Source organism: Geotrypetes seraphini, chromosome 3 (genome assembly GCF_902459505.1).
Source record: "Geotrypetes seraphini chromosome 3, aGeoSer1.1, whole genome shotgun sequence".
NCBI lineage: Eukaryota > Metazoa > Chordata > Amphibia > Gymnophiona > Dermophiidae > Geotrypetes > Geotrypetes seraphini.
The window spans coordinates 82,681,278-82,701,061 of NC_047086.1; the positions used below are offsets into that span (position 1 = coordinate 82,681,278).

The 19,784-nt window shown below is 43.0% G+C and overlaps 1 protein-coding gene across 3 annotated transcripts in view; it reads left to right on the forward strand.

The window, feature by feature from the left end:
- Positions 1 to 19,784, forward strand: part of ALLC (allantoicase) — an 83,307-nt gene that overhangs the window by 50,630 nt on the left and 12,893 nt on the right. For all 3 annotated transcript variants that reach the window (XM_033939012.1, XM_033939013.1, XM_033939014.1), the window contains exons 8-10: positions 6,107 to 6,262; positions 9,956 to 10,029; positions 13,192 to 13,300. In XM_033939012.1, coding sequence (XP_033794903.1) covers positions 6,107 to 6,262; positions 9,956 to 10,029; positions 13,192 to 13,300 — 339 coding nt within the window. The remainder of the gene's footprint in view (positions 1 to 6,106; positions 6,263 to 9,955; positions 10,030 to 13,191; positions 13,301 to 19,784) is intronic.

Here is a 19,784-nt window from a genome sequence, read left to right on the forward strand (position 1 = left end):
CACATCGTTCTCGTTCTCTTTCTCCTGAGGAAGCCTCGACCTCGAAGTCTGCTTCTTTTGCTAAATTTGTCTTCGACATGGGACAGGCTCTTAATATTGATTTACATTCTGATTCAAAATACACGCCTGAATACCTGGCGGATATGGAACTTTCTCATCCTCCTAAGGAGACTTTGCGTCTACCCATGACACCGGTGCTGAAGCAGACGTTTCTACGTAACATGGAGACTCCTTATTCTGTGACAGCTATTCCATCGAAGCTGGAGTCTAGGTATCGTACTGTTCCATGTAAAGGATTTGAGAAATCTCAACTTTCTCATCAATCCCTAGTGGTGGAATCTTCCCTGAAGAAGGCTCACCCATCTAAGGTGTCTGCAACAGTTCCACCAGGACGCGAAGGGCGAACTATGGACAAGTTTGGGCGCAGACTTTATCAAAATTCTATGATGACAAATAGAATTTTGAATTATAACTATGTCTTTACTTCATATTTTAATCATTTTTTGAAGCAGTTGTCATCTTTTTGCCCAGACTGGCCCAAAGAACGCCTTTCTGAATATAAAAACATTATTCAATCTCTGTCTCAGTTACGTTTATTCATGTTGCAAGCATCTTACGATGCTTTTGAGCTATCCTCCAGAGTCTCGGCATTTGCAGTGGCTATGAGACGTCTTGCATGGCTCAGGATTGTAGATATGGATCCCAACTTACAAGATCGTTTAGCAAACCTGCCGTGTCAAGGTTCTGAGCTCTTTGATGACTCTATTGAAGCAGCTACTAAAAGGCTTTCTGAGCATGAGCGTTCCTTCGCCTCTCTGATTCGTCCGAAACCAAAACCTTCTCTGACTAGAGCTTACAGACCTCCAGCTCGTCGTTACCCCATGAAGTCCACACCGGCTTTTTCTAGGCCTCCACCTAGACGGCCACAACAACAACGTCCTCAAAAGCCTCAGACACCTGCTCCAACCAAAACAGCTCCGTCTTTTTGACGGTCCAGTGATGAGCATTCCAACCTCTTTGCATCCAAATTCCTCCCTACCAATCGGAGGTCGTCTTTCCCTTTTTTCATCTGTCTGGGAAACCATTACATCGGACCTCTGGGTCCTTACGATCATCCGAGAGGGATACTCTCTGCGCCTTCTTCAGGTGCCTCCAGATCACCCTCCAAGAGAGTGTCTTTCCAGTTCCTCGCAACTCCCTCTTCTTCTTCGGGAGGCTCGAGCTCTTCTTCACCTTCGAGCAGTGGAGGAAATTCCTCCTCCCGAACGCAACCAGGGGTTTTATTCCAGATATTTCCTGGTTCCAAAGAAGACGGGGGATTTGCGACCCATTCTGGATCTACGAGCTCTCAACAAATTTCTAGTCAAAGAAAAATTTTGCATGCTTTCTCTCCCGATCCTGTACTCCCTCATGGATCAAGGGGATTGGATGTGCTCATTGGATCTCAAAGAGGCTTATACTCACATTCCTATTCATCCAAATTTTCGCAAATATCTCAGGTTCAAGGTGGGGAACCTTCACCTTCAATACAAGGTTCTTCCATTTGGCCTAGCAACCTCTCCTCGGGTCTTCACCAAGTGTCTGGTTGTGGTAGCCGCGGCTCTTCGAGCCCAGGGATTGCAAGTTTTTCCTTACCTCGACGATTGGCTTATAAAAGCCCCTTCTCTTTCAGGGGTTACGCAAGCGACCCTTCAGACTATTTCTTTTCTTCAAAGTCTGGGGTTTCATATCAACTTCCCAAAATCTCAGTTAGTTCCAACTCAATCGATTCAATTTATTGGGGCGGTGTTGGATTTCATCCGCATGAGAGCTTTTCTTCCTCTCAATCGACAGAATACTCTCTTAAACCTTTGTCATCATGTAACTTCCCTATCAACTATCAGAGCGCGTCAAATGATGGTTCTTCTCGGTCACATGGCATCTACAGTACATGTGACTCCTTTAGCAAGACTACATCTTCGCATCCCTCAGTGGACTCTGGCATCCCAATGGCAACAAGCTCTAGATCCACCTTCTCGCCATATAACGGTGACGCCTTCTTTAAAGAAGTCTCTCCGCTGGTGGATGCTCTCTTCAAATCTTTCCAGAGGTTTGCTGTTTCACCATCTTCCTCATCAGAAAGTTCTCACAACAGATTCGTCCGAGTACGCATGGGGAGCCCACGTAGATGGTCTCCGTACGCAAGGATTATGGACGGCCACAGATCGTCGATGTCATATCAATCTGTTGGAACTCAGAGCGATATTTCTGGCTCTCAAAGCTTTCCTTCACATCCTTCACGACCAAGTAGTCCTTGTTCGGACGGACAATCAAGTAGCGATGTATTATGTCAACAAACAGGGGGGAACGGGTTCCCATCCTCTGTGTCAGGAAGCTCTGAAGTTGTGGCATTGGGCGATTTCACACAACATCTTTCTTCGAGCCGTTTATATTCAGGGTATTCAGAATTGTCTTGCAGACAAATTGAGTCGTCTGCTTCAACCTCACGAATGGACGATCAACTCCCCCACACTTCGTCAAGTATTCAACCGATGGGGGACTCCTCGGGTGGACCTTTTTGCGTCACCCAACAACTTCAAACTTCCTCTGTTTTGTTCCCGCATCTTCTCCCCTCTTCGTCTCGAGGCGGATGCTTTTCTACTAGACTGGAGGAATCAGTTCCTTTACGCCTTTCCTCCTTTTCCTCTGATTCTCAAAACTCTTGTCAAGTTGAAGTCGGATCACGCCACAATGATTCTCATAGCTCCTCGGTGGCCCCGACAACATTGGTTCTCTCTTCTTCTGCAACTCAGCATCAAGGAACCTCTTCTTCTGCCAGTTTTTCCTTCTCTGCTCACTCAGAGTCAGGGATCCTTACTTCATCCAAACCTGCAGTCTCTTCATTTGACAGCATGGTTCCTTTCCACCTGATGGATTCTGCTGAATTTTCTCAGTCTGTTCAGGATGTTTTTCTGGCTTCCAGAAAACCGTCCACTCGTCAATGTTATAGTCAAAAGTGGACCAGATTTTCTTCTTGGTGTTCCACTCATAATCTTCAGCCAACTTCTTCTTCTTTGGCTTCTGTTTTGGATTATTTACTTCATCTATCCCAGTCGGGTCTCCAATCCACATCTATTAGAGTTCATCTTAGTGCAATTGCTGCTTTTCATCAGCCTTTAGAGGGGAAATCACTCTCGGCACATCCTCTAGTTTCTCGTTTTATGAAAGGTCTTTTTAATCTCCATCCACCGATCAAACCTCCTCCTGTGGTATGGGATCTTAATGTGGTCTTGGCTCAACTGATGAAACCTCCTTTTGAACCTATTGACTTGGCTCATTTTCGATATCTTACTTGGAAAACTGTTTTCTTGATTGCTCTCACTTCAGCTCGTCGAGTTAGTGAGTTACAAGCTTTGGTTTCGGATCCACCTTTTACTGTTTTTCACCATGACAAGGTGGTACTCCGTACACATCCCAAATTCTTACCTAAGGTAGTGTCTGACTTTCATATCAATCAATCTATTGTTCTACCCGTATTTTTTCCTAAGCCACATTCTCACCCTGGTGAGGCGGCTTTGCATACTTTGGATTGTAAACGTACGTTGGCTTTCTATCTTCAACGTACTCAACCTCACAGAAGTTCTCCTCAACTTTTTATTTCTTTTGATCCAAATAGATTGGGTCATCCCGTTTCGAAGCGTACTATCTCCAACTGGTTGGCTGCGTGTATTTCTTTCTGTTATGCTCAGGCTGGTCTTCCTCTACAGAGTCGAGTAACGGGCCATAAAGTCAGGGCTATGGCGGCTTCTGTTGCTTTCCTCAGATCAACTCCTATTGAGGAAATTTGTAAAGCTGCCACTTGGTCCTCGGTTCACACTTTTACTTCTCATTATTGTCTGGATACTTTATCCAGGAGGGATGGCCATTTTGGCCAATCTGTTTTACAGAATCTTTTTTCTTAAATTGCCAACTTCCCTCCTCCCTTTTGATTTAGCTTGGAGGTCACCCATGTGTGGGAATATGCTGCCTGCTTGTCCTGGGATAAAGCACAGTTACTTACCGTAACAGGTGTTATCCAGGGACAGCAGGCAGATATTCCCACAACCCTCCCACCTCCCCTGGTTGGCTTCTTAGCTTGGTATCTGAACTGAGGATCCTCTCAGGAGATGCGCCCCCTAGTTTGGGCGGGAAGGCACGCGCGCATGCGCGATGCAGCAATCGAAAGCTCGAGATCTTCAAGCAAGATGCTTTCGAGGCTGTCCGCTGCGGGGCTCCGTCGGTGACGTCACCCATGTGTGGGAATATCTGCCTGCTGTCCCTGGATAACACCTGTTACGGTAAGTAACTGTGCTGTCTCACCCATCCCCGCCCCATTACACCCCAGTCCCGCCCCTAATCTCACCCTAGCCCCACCCCCCACTGCCTGCTCTTGTTGGATAAAGTGCTGGGTTTTGAAAAGCCGCCCGGACCCCCGGACATGTCCTTGAAAAAGAGGACATGTCAGGGGAAATCTGGACATCTGATAACCCTACCACTCCTGAAAAATAAAAAAAATCACCATTTTTAGAGTTTGGTGTGAATTTTTTGACAGCAGCCATCTTGCATTTGTAACAATATTTTTTTTCTATAGCTTCCTGCTTTTTCATCTAGAAACTTTCTGGGATGGACTCCTTAGGCTCTCATGTGGATTCTTACCAGGATTGTCCAAATTTGCATTTTTGGAGCATTTTTTGCACCATGTGTTGTGTGGCACAGCTGGGGGGGGGGCCACAGCATCCAGCTTAGCTTTTCTCCTGCTGAAGCAGGTGACTAAATGCTCAGCTAGCCTGGTGGGGCGGCCTTCGTTGCTTTTGGGGCTCGTCAAGGTTGGTATATCCGTTCACCAGGCTGCAGGTCCTCCGCAGCCTAAGAAACACAAATTTATGTTACCTTAGGGCAGGGGTCTCAAAGTCTCTCCTTGAGGGCCGCAATCCAGTCGGGTTTTCAGGATTTCCCCAATGAATATGCATGAGATCTATGTGCATGCACTGCTTTCAATGCATATTCATTGGGGAAATCCTGAAAACCCGATTGGATTGCGGCCCTCAAGGAGGGACTTTGAGATCCCTGCCTTAGGATGACTCTATGCCCCAGGAGCCGGATACTTTTTCAGAATTTCTGAAATTTTGTGGTCTGAATCACAGGACCAGTGTTCTCCTCCTGGGAAGTCCCAAACTGCCTCCGTAGTGCTTCTCAGTGGTGTTGCTCCTTTGGACATGTCCGGCTCAGCCTGCTGCTGTTCTTGAACTGCCTGACCCTGATCTGGGGGATCCTGAGGCGGATGACTTGCTTGCTGACCCCTTCTTTGCAGGTGCAGCGCTTCCTGGGGCGGGAAATCAGGGACTATGTGCTGGATCTGTGGATCCCTCTGGGGTTTTGGATCCTGGGGATGATCCCATGGTCCTGCGCTTATTTAAGTCTGCGGCTTTGCTGGACCTTTGCAGGAGTTCCCTTTGGTCAGTCAGCCAGCTCCATCCACTTCTTCCTCCTGGCTTTGTGGTGTGTGCTTGCAGTTTGCTACCTTTCGCTGGCATTCTGATGCTGTGAAAATCGATATAGCTATGTCCAGCTTGTATCCCCTGGCACTGGAGTGTCAGTGGCTTTTGGGTCAGTCCAGGGTGGATTCTTTGGTGGCACAGATGACTAAACACACCTCTTTCCCCAATGAGGGGGTGTAGTGTTAGAAGATATGCATATCCACCGTGTGAATGTGGTCCTCGGGAAACTGACGCTTGTCTCTCTCGACTGAGCACACTGGAGAATGAAGCGGTGGCTTCCCCTCCTTAATTTCTTTTAGCTGAAACAGATTATATGGCTGATGCATTATATGACATTATGCAAATTTTGGCAAAAGTGTCAGCGTTCTTCATCTCTACCTGCAAAATGTTTTGGATCAGGTAGTGTGCTCGTGATTCCACTTCCAAGGCTACTTTGGCTAGACTGCCTTTTCAGGTGCAGTTTTTTATTTACACTTGCCAAAATCTTACAACACTTCAGCAAGACTCCCTAAATTTTCAAAACCAATTCACTCCTAGTAATACATTTAAAAGAATGAATGTAGAATGTCATACTTTTTTTTCTCTTACAGATGGTGGGATTGCACGATTCAAGGTGTATGGTGTTGGGAAGCGAGACTGGTCAGCTGTTGGTGCTAATGACTTGGAAGACCTTATAGCAATGGCCAATGGTGGTGTTTGTCTTGGATTCAGTGATGCCCATTTTGGCCACCCTAGGAATCTTATAAGTAAAGCAACAAAGACAATTTTTGCATTCAAAACATTTATTTATACAAAACTATTACATTAATGTAATTAATCTAGAAAGGCAATAGCCATAAAGACAGAAATGGAGAAATTAGGTCTTACCTGAAAATTTCCTTTCCATTAGTGCTTCACATTATACCAGGACCAAAGCAGCTAAACTGGACAGACAAATCACCATTCTGTTGTCATCGACCACAGACTACAAAACCTTCAAGAAAGATACTAAATCCCTACTCTTCAAAAAATACATAAAACCTATCTAACACGACCAGTTCCTACCCAAACCCCACCTACCCACTCTATACCCTTAATATACTCTAATATGCCCCCAACTACCCAACTAATGCTAAATGCCTCTATTTACCCAACACTTACCACCTTATGATCTCGACAACTCTCTGGTAATTCTTATTACCCAAACATTTATCACCTTAAGATCTTGACAACTCTTTGGTAATTCATATGTAATTCTTACAACATCTTTTATACTATTCCTGTAAACTTTTATGTAATTTCTGAAAACTTTTATGTAATCCGTCTTGAACCGCAAGGTATTGGCGGAATAGAAATCACTAATGTAATGTAATAGTTATGTCCATAATCCAGCAGCTGGAGACTGAAAACCAGCCCAGTTCTCCAGTATTATCATAGACAAGCAATAATAAAATCCAACTAAAGAAACAAACACAACTTCAAACAATACACCAAGAAGAAAAAGAACTTGCAAGAACCTTGCCAAAATATATCTTTGCACTTTCAAAGAGACTGAATTATAAACCTGACTCCACAATACACACAAAGTAAAGCAAAGGGTGAGCTCCTGGAAGAGTGTGTATTAATAGAAAGAAAATGATCAGGTATGACCTAATTTCTCCTTCAAATATGTATCTTCTCACTTCCAAGACTTGTGGGATGTTCAACAGAAATCCCTAGAAAGGGTGGGCCACCACATCTACTCTGTAATGCCGTGCAAAGGTATGCAACATGGACCATATCGCCACCCTGCAAATTTGTACCAGAGAAAGCCGGCTATGATGCCAAAGCCTCCCTCAACCCAGTAAGCTCATGGGCACTTAACACATCACCGCTCCCAGGTGAAGTGGAAGCACTTTTTTTTTCTAAATAAAAACTGCCTTGAGGCTGCAAAGCTGAACTTATCCCTGCTGACAAACTCTCCTTCTATGAGAATACTCACAGTACTCCTGTTTGCCAGTACTTCTTATAGTTTCTTTTTTGTTGTTGTTGTGCTAGCAGCCACCAAAACAAGAAAGGAACATGTGGGAGAAGTATGTGTGTGTGAGGGGGGGGGAGAGTTTTTTTTTCCCAGGGAAAGTGATTGGCCAATCAGGGACTTCCTTAGGCTCCTTCCTAAGGAATTCCCTGATTGGCTCAGATGCCTCAGACCCTGCCCATGGGAGGAGCCTGAGGCATCTGAGCCAATCAGGGCCTTAGGCCCCACCCCATGCATCACATGATGCACCAGGGCAGGGCCTAAGGTCATGCCATTGAGGAAGGAGTCTAAGGAAGACCCCAATTGGCTCCTTCCTTGACGACACTGGGCCTTAGTATCCTCCCCGGTGCATCATGTGATGCACAGGGAGGGGCCTAAGGCCCTGATTGGCTCAGACACCTCAGGCCCTTCCGTGTGCTTGGCCTGAGGCACCTGAGCCAATCAGGGACTTCCTTAGGAAGTCATCTCCCACCTCTCCAGTGATACCATGCTTTTTCCCATCCCTCCCCCTGACAAAGCGAAACACCCCACCCACCCTTACTCCTTGCAGGATAGGCCTCCTCCCTGGGCCTAACTGAAGTCCTTGATAGTTCATTGGAGTTGGAGAGGACAGGAATGAAGCAGTTGACACAAAAATGGTTGCTATGACTTCTGAGAGTTCTCCAAAATGTTTCTGCACTTTCATATGTTCGCGGGAAATGTTTGGGGATGGGAGAAGTGGTAAGAGGGCATGTCATAGAATGTTATGTGATTAGTCAGTCAGGCAAGCTGGTGATTATGTTGAAAAGTAGTGTAATTTGCTTTTGAGATATTTAATAAATAATAAAAATAAATGTGTGGTTGCAAGGTAGAATGGTCCAAGATGGCGGTGGCAAGGTGACAGACAGCTTCTTTGACTTAGCTTGGCAGAGGATTGCAAAAATTTTACCTTCTATCGACATGGCTCATTCTAAACATAAAGGGAATATCTGAGCTGATCCCTCGGCAGCGAGAACCTCTTCACCTGTGCAACGGTCTATTCAGGAGTTCGTTGCTGCCTCTGGTTTGCAGGGGGTTTCCAGAGAGTTGTCCATTGTTTCCTCGGCAAGAAGAGATCTCTTTGCCCTCCAGATGCTGTTCTGCCACCATGCACTGCTCTAACCATGACTTAGCTAGGGGAACCCTGTGAATTTTTCCTCATGGGGAAACCCCAATTCGAGGGGCTGTTGTAGCGAGAAGTTAGAGGGAGCAGGGAGAGTTGAGAGCTGGAGTGAAAGTTTGCTCTCAGCTGATGAGACCTAAGGTAGTGACGTTGGAGAGTATTTGGGAAGCTCTCTCGAAGTTGAATACGACAGTAGCCAAGTCTTCTCAAGATGTTGTTGTACTTGTGAATACTGTGGATGCTTTGGACGGTACAAAAGAGTTTTCCTTTGAATTGAAGCAAGTTAAGGATAGTGTGGAGAGCCTTCAAAATTTAACATCTAGGATTGAAAAAGATAAAAATATATTTAATAGACAGATTGCACAGTTAGAAAATCATAATCGTAGATTGAATGTGTCTCCTGAATTTTTCAAAATCTTTGGGAATATCTCCTATGGAATTATTTTGAAAAGTATTTGAGGTTTTGAGATTTTCTCTTGAAAATATTCCGCCAGTGAATCGAATATATTATTTACCTGTAAAAAAAGAAATAGGAGCTAACCCAGGGATTGAACAAATGAATATTAGTGGAAAAGAAGCTCTTAATGTAGATCTACTAGAAACTATCTGAAACTTCTGAAAGAACTACTCTACTAGTATTTGTCTTTGAACAAGATGTTAATGCTATATTCAGATTATACTTTCATAATTCTCAAGCTCTATTCTATGGGAAAAGGGTTTGGATGTTCCCGGATGTGACCAGACAGACACAAGAATGAAGGAAATTATTTTTAGCAATGAGAACTGAAGCAATGACTTTAGGTGCTTCGTTTCTTTTTGATTACCCATGCAAGTATATGATTAAATATTCTAGAGTGAAATATGTATTCTAATTAATATAGCAGCTGAGAGCTTTTTCAGATTTGAAGAAATTGGTGGCTAGAATTGTTTAGCTATTAAGAACAGCTGTTGAAATTGTGGGACCAGCTGTTCATAACTGGGCCACTAACTGTTTTATTTCATGTGGATTGAGTTTCTCTTCCACTTACCTGGACCTCCCTCCTATTATTGGGGTTTAAGGAAGATATGCATATTTTTTCCTGTTTGTATTTTTCTTTAAAATATTTTTCTGTATTTCTGAAGTGAGAGTACACTTGTGAATTATAACTAAATGGCAATAAAATATATATAAAAAAAAAGTGTGGAAACTTTTTGAAGATCTCTCATAGCAGTAATCTCACAATACTTGTCCAATGTTTCTCTGAAATGAATGCTGCTTTGAGTTGCAAAAATAATTTTGCTAATTTCTTTTTCTTTTTGCAGGTTTAGGAAGAGCAAACAATATGGCTGATGGCTGGGAAACAGCCAGGAGACTTGATAGGCCACCAGTTCTAAAGGTATGACAGAACACATAGTTGAGTCAAAGGTTAACAGATATGGAGCGGCATTTAAAAAAGTATGTAAAAATCAGAACTGAGACATCTAGGTCGGAATGTCTCACGTTCCTGCTAGCATTCTAGAACAAGATGTGATGATATAGATACTTTTCAAAAAATTCTGCTGCATAACTTATATTCCACCAGTGTCAGTATGCTCTCATTACCTCTCTCCTCAAGTCACTTCATTGGCTCCCTTTCCATTTCCCTATACAGTTCAAACCCCTCTTATTGACTTACAAGTGGAATACCATATTTCTTCCCACAAAAAAAGAGGACAGGTGGCTCTGTCCCATTATTTATTTTAGCATTTATATTCCACTTATAGTCTAAGTGGTTTACATTCTGGTACTCAAGCATTTTTTTCTATCTGTCCTGGCAGGCCAACACTCTATCTAATGTACCTGGGGCAATGGGGGATTAAGTGACTTGCCCAGGGTCACAAGGAGAAGTGGGATTTGAACCCGCAACCTCAGGGTGCTGAGGCTGTGGCTCTAACCACTGTACCACAAACTCCCCACTCCCTATGTCCAGCCAAGCTGTGTTCTGTTCCAGCCCTGCCCCCACACAAGCCTCTCCTTCCTGAACTCAGGGCTGCATCTGGAGGGCATCCGAGTATGTGCAGATGTGACGTGATGCTGTCACATGCACGCGCGGCTTGCTTGGATACCCTCCAGACATGGTCCCAAGCTCCTAACCCAGGTCAAACTGCTGGCTTTAAAACAAACAAACAAAAAAAAAAACTGCCCGCACACTCAGTCCTCTACAAAGAGAACATGTCCGGGTAAATCTGGACATATGGTAACTCTACTTACAAGTGCATTCACTCTGCAGCTCCTTGGTATCTCTTCTTTTTTCTCTCTCTTTATATTCCTCCCCATGAACTCCGTTCATTGGGTGTCTCTTATTTGTACCTTTCTTTACTGGCAAATCCAGACTCTGTCCCTTCTATCTTGCTGCACCATATGCCTGTAAAAGACTGCCTGAGTCCATATGTCAAGCTCCGTCTCTGGCAGGGTTCAAATCTAAGCTAAAAGCCCACTTTTCGAGGCTATGTTTAGCTCCCAACTCTTACCAATGTCTGTTTTAACATTCCCTCTGTGAGAAATTCCCTAATCCCCATTTGTCTGTTTTGATTAGATTATAAACTCTATCGAGCAGGGATTGTCTCTTACATGTTTAATGTACAGCACTGTGTATGTTTGGCAGCACTATAGAAATGATAAATAGTAGTAATAGAATGTGTGGAACGGCCTCCAGGTAATAAAGAGAAAAAGTGTGCCTGAATTCAAGAAAGCTTGGAACAAGTATGTTGGATCTCTAAGGGATAGTAGATAGCATGGTTATATAGATTAGATACTGTAGGCAATATGGTCTTTAAGAACATAAGAACAGCCATATTGGGTCTAACCAGTGGTTCTTCTAGTATCCTGTTTCCACAGAGACTAATCCAGGTCACACGTATCTACTAGAAACCCAAATAGTAGCAATATTCCACGTTACCAATCCCAGTGCAAGCATTGGCTTCCCCCATGTCTGTCTCAGTAACAGACTTTGGATTTTTCTTCTATGAACTTGAACAAACCTTTTTTTAAACTTACTGTACGTGTATATATGCTGTTACCACATCCTCTGGCCATGAATTCCAAAGTTTAACTAGTCTTTGAGTGAAAAAAAATGTTTCCTCGTATTGGTTTTAAAAGTATTTCTCTGTAGCTTCATTGAGTGTCCCCTTAGTCTTTGAAAGTCCTGATAGCAAGGGCTTGTCGGTGGATTTTCAAAGGGAAAATTCACATGGCACTGTGAGCTGCTGCTAGGCGTTGTATAGTATAATGGGAATAGTAGGATAAAACAGACTATCCAAAAAAGCTCAGAGTTCCCTACTAATTAATACCGAGTTCTATATCAATTAGATATAGCCACCAACTCAAAACCGACCATAGGAAGAAAAAGCCTCAGTTCATAATCAGGTGTCCTATAGAGAAATCTTATGATCTCTTCAAACACTCTTTTCCAGTCACTGGTGTTGATACAGTAGACTCTCTGTTAACCAGAACTCTTGAGCAGCCAGCAAAGAAAATCGTAATACTTTAATTAAAAATGAAAATCAATTTCTGGCGGAAATGTAAGTGTAAACTTGGCACACCACAGCTGAGTACGCCCACGCTTTGCCTACCACATTCTGTAGTTTATCTGGAAAAGTTTATGGTATAGTATGGGGTATAGTATTAGTTAGGCCTATTTTTAATAGTAACTTAGGGCTCCTTTTACTAAGCTGCGATAGCGTTTTTAGCGCACGCAGCATTTTAGCATGCGCTAAACCCGCGCTACATGGCTAGAACTAACGCCAGCTCAATGCTGGCGTTAATGTTTGCGGTAATTCAGCGTGCACTAAAAACAACTATCGTAGCTTTGTAAAAGGAGCCCTTAGTAACATAGTAAACGATGGCAGATAAAGACCTTAACAGCCCATATCGTATTCTGAAAAAATGTCCACCTTTACTCAGATTGATATAGCTTCCTTCTAATATTCCCACGTCTCTCAAAAAAAGGAATATGTTCAAGCACCACACATTTAAACTCTGTAAACAAATGTTCTTTAACACACTGTCTAGTTAATAAGTCCACTTCTTTTTTATTTGAAATATTAGATCGGTGCTCAAAAATCCTAGTTTTAAAAATTCGTGAGGTGTGCCCAATATACATAAGATTACAGGGACAGATCAAACCATAAATCACCCCTTTGGAATCACAAGTTGTAAAACTCTGGAGAGAAATAGGCATTTTTCCAGGAAGTTGTACAGTAGAGCCCTCCAGCATATGTTCACAAGCCGCACACTTTCCACATCGGTCTTTGAATTAGGTTAAGTTTTATATACTGGTTATCCAGAAAACTGATCCTACTGTTGGTTCATGAGGACTCCAATTAACAGTCAATACACTAAATGATCTCATACTTGTTAGTTGGAACTTTGAGATTTCTATGTAATCAAAATTTTTTTTTGAATCTATAGTACTGTACATGTAAAAAGTATTATATTAGTGTGAACATTTCGCAGCTATGATTTTGATATTGAAGTTTTGCAATTTTAAAAAAATGATTAATTTTCTTCTAAATTTTAGGTTGATGACAATGATATTGTTCAAGTATCAGGTAGTGAATGGGCAATTTTCAGATTGGGCCATCCTGGTGTAATAACTCATATAGAAATTGACACCAACCATTTTAAAGGTATACTATAAGAGCTCTGTTATTCCATAAGTTCAACATGTTGAATTCAGAATGCAATCAATGATTTCCGACAGTCTCACATAACAGCCTGCTATTGGAGTTAGATATCCTATGCTGAGAAAGCATGGGCATCTAACAGGTCGCAGGGGAAACTATCATGTAGACTCTGCTCTCAAAGGGACAGAATTAGAAAACTGAACACAAATAAACATTAAAAATGATTTACATGTTTAATACATTTTTAGAAATTCAAGAACACATTAGACACATTGGAGTAAATATACAATTGGCAGTAGTGAACATTTCACTGACCACCACTGGTGTTATTCCTAGATATTCAATAAAGGGTCATATCTAGAGTTACCAGATTTTCCTTCGGGAAAACCCAGACCCTTGGCCCTGCCCAGTTCTGCCTCTTTCCTGCCCTGACGGCATCTGAGCATGCACAGACAGGATGCAATGACATCATCCCTAAAATAGCCAGCTTTCACTTATATGCTAATCACTAAGGCCCAGATGCACAAAGCTCCGACACCATGTTAAAAAATACTGCGATGAGAACAATTTTTCTTTTATTAGCAATACTCAGCACAATAGCAAGCAAATTATATGCACACTTTTTGTGCGAAGTATCACTGATAAAAGGGGGAGGAACTGTGCCTGGCAATTGTTAGCACAGCTCCTTCTCCTGCCTGCCTGTATATAAAAAAAAGCAGCCCCTGTTTGACGGTTCAGCTGATCAGGGTAATGAGGAAGCTGGATGTTGGGGAGTCCCTGGACATCGTATACCTGGACTTCAGTAAAGTATTCGTTAGCGTACCACACCACAGGTTGCTGAGCAAGATGAGTTCTATAGGATTGGGCGACACATTGACGAAATGGGTTGGGAACTGGCTTGGAGGTAGGCTTCAGAGGGTTGTGGTGAACGGCACCCCCTCCGAAATGACGGAGGTAATCAGTGGAGTGCCGCAGGGATCGGTCCTGGGCCCGATCCTATTCAACATCTTTATAAGAGACTTGGCAGAAGGGCTGCGAGGTAAAATAACATTATTCGCCGATGACGCCAAAATAAGCATTGTAGTGGGCAAAAGCACAACAGACATAAATTCAATGTCCGACAACATGATGCATGACCTACTCCTACTGGAGCGCTGATCTAGGTCCTGTCAACTCAGCTTCAATGCCAAAAAATGCAAAGTCATGCACCTGGGCAGCCATAATCCATGCAAGACTTACACCCTTAATGGCGAGATCCTAACAAGAACTGAAGCAGAACGAGACTTAGGGGTGATCGTCAGTGAGAACATGAAGACTGCCAATCAAGTGAAGCAAGCTTTATCCAAGGCAAGGCAAATCATAGGTTGCATACGCAGGAGTTTCGTCAGCCGTAAGCCTGAAGTCATTATGCAATTGTATAGATCCATGGTGAGGCCTCACCTGGAATACTGTGTGCAATTCTGGAGGCCGCATTACCGTAAGGATGTGCTGAGACTGGAGTCAGCTCAGAGAATGGCCACTCGAATGGTCTCAGGACTCAAGGATCTCCCGTATGAGGAACGGCTGGATAAGTTGCAGCTGTACTCACTCGAGGAACGCAGAGAGAGGGGTGACATGATTGAGACATTTAAGTATCTCACGGGCTGCATCGAGGTGGAAGAAGATATCTTCTTTTTCAAGGGTCCCGCGGCAACAAGGGGGCATCCGTGGAAAATCAGGGGCGGGAAACTGCACGGGGACACCAGGAAATTCTTTTTCACTGAAAGGGTGGTTGATCGCTGGAATAGTCTTCCACTTCAGGTTATTGAGGCCAGCAGCGTGCCTGATTTTAAGGCCAAATGGGATAGATACGTGGGATCTATTCACAGAGAAAGGTAGGGGAGGGTCATTGGAGTGGGCAGACTAGATGGGCCGTGGCCCTTATCTGCCGTCTATTTCTATGTTTATCTTAAATGTGTGATGCCAAATCAAAAATTCCAGTATAAAACATCCAATGTGGATCTAAGATGTTTACTCCTTGTCTGCTGCAGTGAGGTTAGCGTTGAAGTTCTTCTTTCTTTCTTTCTCTAACAATGCCGAAAAGACGAGGAAGGAACACCGGAGGAGCCTCCCGGCGACCCTTAACCCCAGTGGTTACTATTGATGATTTTCTCCGACGTCTACAACGGGAACAAGAAGGATCGGGTGCTAGCTTGTTGGGGATACCCCCGGAGAGTAGTGTGGTGGGTTCCCCTGAGCATGATGTCACTCTTAGCCCCGACGTTAGGACGCCACCCCTCCAACCGACGCCGCAAGCTGCCAGCTCCCCACGGGACCAGAATCCACCTGAGGAGGTGGTTACTTCTTTGTCCACAGAGGCTAGTATGGAGGGCTCGCTGAATATGACAACGGGACTTGCGACCGGGACAACAGAGGTTGGAGGAATACAAGACGTCACTGAGGTAAAGCTAATTTCAGAACATTTAGATACTACACCATTACAACTTTTCTCACCTACAAAACCTCCTACAGTCACACTTGAAGCATTATGGGACTTAGTAGTGAATCTAGGGAATTCCTTAAATCCTCAAATAAAAAGTTTGGATAAAGAACTAAAAGAACAAAAGGAAGAAATAAAAGTTTTAAAGCAGGACATGTTACAATTTAAAACTGAGACACAAAATACAAATAAGGAGCTAATGCTACTGAAACAAAATCAAGATATGTTGGTTAAAGATAATATATTACTCAGGAAGAAGTTGGAAGTGCAGGAGAATAATGGTCGAATAAATAACTTGAGATTTATAAATTTTCCAAGAATCCTGTCAACTTCTCCAAGAGAAATGGTGAAAAGATATTTTATGGAAATTTTGGAAATTCCTGAAAACTCTTTGCCTCCTCTTACAAGAGTGTATTACCTACCTGCTAAGCCCCAATCCAAAGAAGAAGAAAAAATTGAGGAACTCCGGGAGAGGTCATTGGACATTTCGGTAATACTGGAACAATCAGATAGAGAACTGGCTGTTCCAGCTACTCTCTTGTTGTCTGTTGCTTTGGCTCCAGATAAGGATTGGATATTAAAACTTTTCTTTAAAAATAGATCCAAAGACTTCCTGGGGCAACATATTCAGATTTTTCCTGATGTCTCTAGAGAGACTCAGAAAAGAAGGAAATAATTTTTAATTCTAAAACCTGGTGTGACTCAAATAGGGGGTATTTTCTTTTTGAGATATCCATGTAAATGTGTAGTTAGATATTCATCATTGAAGTATATATTCACAGAGCCATCTCAACTGATTAGTTTTCTCTCAATGAAACGTCTAGAAAAAGGAATAACAACATAACAACGTCCATGGAAAGTTAGTTCCCTGCACTTTTGTCAGATAAGGATTTTTCTTATTTTATTTAATTAATTTGAATTATATATGTTCTACTCTTTAATTATGGATCCAATAATATTGAGGACTAGTGTGAGATCAGCTAGATTAGTATTTCCTTGTAGTAATAATAATTATGGAATTTTAGTTTAATATGTTGTTTGATCTCACTTTACTGTACAAGATGTATATGCTTGGAAATATTGTAAAAATTTTATAAACAAATAAAAAAAAAAACAACAACAACATCCAATGTGTGTTAAAAGTTAGTCCTGTCAACCCTTTAAAACTTCTGTAAAAAGTCCCTAATAGTACAATTTGAGCATTATTCTTTGCTGATTTTAATAAAATGACAGGCATGGTTTTTATCCATTTATTGTTATCATTGCCTATGGGGCTAATCAAAATATAAGCATCCAAAGAGCATCCCAAAATCGCCAGGATGTCCAAATGCCGATAACTGAAACTGCCTTTCTGGACATCTAGTGAGGTGTTCCAGCCTCTGTGTCCAGAGCACAAAATGGGCATGGTGGAGGTGTGTTATGGGTGGGCTTTGGGCGTGCAGGTTATACTTGGATGTCTTGCAGCGATAATCAAATGTTTTCTAAGATGTCCTGGACGGAACTTAGACGTTTGGAGCTAGAACTCTTTTAGAACTATCTAAGTGCCACAAAGATGCCCAAACTGACCAGATGACCACTGCATGCATCAAGGTAAGACACTCCACCCCCAGTGCTCACTGACCCCCTTCCAACACACATAAATGAAAACAAAAAGGAACATACCTGGCTCTAGAAAAGCAGCATCTGGTATGAGAAAGCCTTGAAGAGCAGCACAAAACTGTCTTAAGTAGTCTTGTGGGTGGGCTAGTGAACCATTGAGAGGAGGACCCAGGCGCATAAGACACTCTAACCACAACATCTATGGTATTAAGTTTGATCCCATCAAAACTCTACTTTACTGCTATATAGATGCCACCTGCAGCTATAAGGGCTATTGGGGTGGTACACAGATGGGTATAGCAGGTTTTGGGGGCATATAGGGGGGGCTCACCATAAATTATAAGGGGCTTATGGTGAAATAATCATCTGACACCCTTTATGTGAAGTTCACAGCAGTGCCCTCTAAGCACTGCTCTGTTGGGATGTCTATGTGGCTAATTCATTACTATGCTGGCCCATTCCATATCCAAATGGTCTGGATTAAAACATTTTGAACATGGATGTGTTGGAATTCAAAAATGGCCACAAAGTTAAACATCCTTAGGGGTCAAGACATCCAAATAAGTAATTAAAAAAAAATTGGATGTCTAGTGATATTTGGACGTTTTGATGTATACATTTGAAGTTGGATACGCTATCAAACATGTTCCTCCACGTGTTGAGTTTATAAAGATGATTATTTTATAAAGGCAGAGGTGCCTATGTACATTTACACCAGCTCCAAAGTTGGTGTAAATATGTGCATGCATGACATGCAAGTACTTGCATATTTTATAACATAAGCATGAACAGCACAACTCTGCCTCAGCTCCATCCAAACTGCACATCCAAGAATGCCTACACATAGAATATGCAAAGGTGTGCACTGTCTTGTTACTGGGCATACTTATATGCACGTGTTCTACCATGTAATTTTATAAAAGGCTTTTTCCATGTGTAACATAGGTATTGTACATGAAAGCAGCTTTTATAAAATTACTCATAGAAACAGAGAAAATGATGTCACATAACAACCATATAGCCCAGTGGTCTCCAAGTGGCCCTAGGGCTGCATGCAGTCCCCCCCTAAAGTCCTCCATTGTGGTCCTCAAAACAGTTAGTTGAAACGCTCTTCAAATGATGTTCAACTGCATTAATTTCAGTCTTGTCCACTTGATATAGTAACTGCAAACAATCTCTTAAGTGTGTTACTCAAGTGTTTCATTTATGGAATTTGCTAGTTAACAATGCAAAATAAAGTGAGTCCTTGAAATGTTGCAGAATCAATATTAGTACAGTCAAACCTCGGTTTATGAGTGCACCGGTTTGCGAGTGTTTTGCAAGATGAATAAAACATTCTCGTAAATCATGACTCGCAAACCGAACATTGACTCGATTTGCGAGTCCCCCCACCCGCAAACGCTGCCCCCCACGAACCGGCATCATCCCCCTTGCGAACGCCCACCCACCCAAACTGAAAGCTTACGCCCCAATGTGGCACCGGCATGCAGCACCAAACCACAGGAAGTGCCGGTGCCCGAAAATCGTGCCTCTCCTCCGACTGGACCTTGAGCATCTGCACATGCTCAAGGCCTTCTGGCTCTTGTTCTCTCTGAGAATCTCACATCTCAGAGAGAGGCGGGAGCCAGAAGGCCTTGAGCATGCATAGATGCTCAAGGCCAGTCGGAGGAGAGGCACGATTTTCGGGCACCGGCACTTCCTGTGGGTTGGTGCTGCGTGCTGGTGCCACATTGGAGGGTAAGCTTTCAGTTTGGGCTGGCGTTCACGAGAGGGATGATGCCGATTCGCAGGGGGGGGGGGGAAGTTGTGGTAGCGCACCAGTGGCCTCGGGGGTGGGCAGGTCTTTTGGGGATGTGGTGGGGTGGAGAAGCCGGTGGCTGGGGGTGGGGGGGAGGATGGGAGGTGGAATGAATCAAGCGAATTTCCTTTACTTTCTATGGGGAAAATCGCTTTGATATACGAGTAAATTGGTTTACGAGCATGCTTCTAGATCGAATTATGCTCGTAAACCAAGGTTCCACTGTATTAATTTTTTAATGTTTAATACCCAGTCTGAACAAGCAGGGCAAAGTGGTTTACAAAATTAATAGTATGTGTAAACTTGAAATCTTTTGGTGGCACTCAGAGCTTTCTTGTATTCACACTGCAGCTCTTCACATGGATTTGCAGTTGCTGGGACTGGAGGGCAGTAATCTCATATGGGTTTAGCATAAGGTTAAACAAAAAGCTAAACAAGCTGAATATAAAAAATACCAAGGGCTCCTTTTACTAAGCTGCGCTAGTGGTTTTTAGCGGGCGCTACAATGCCACGCGCGCTAGACACTAACGCCTCCATAGAGCTGGTGTTAGTTTTTCCGCATAGCGCGGGGGTTAGCGCGCGCTAAAAACGCTATCACAGCTTAGTAAAAG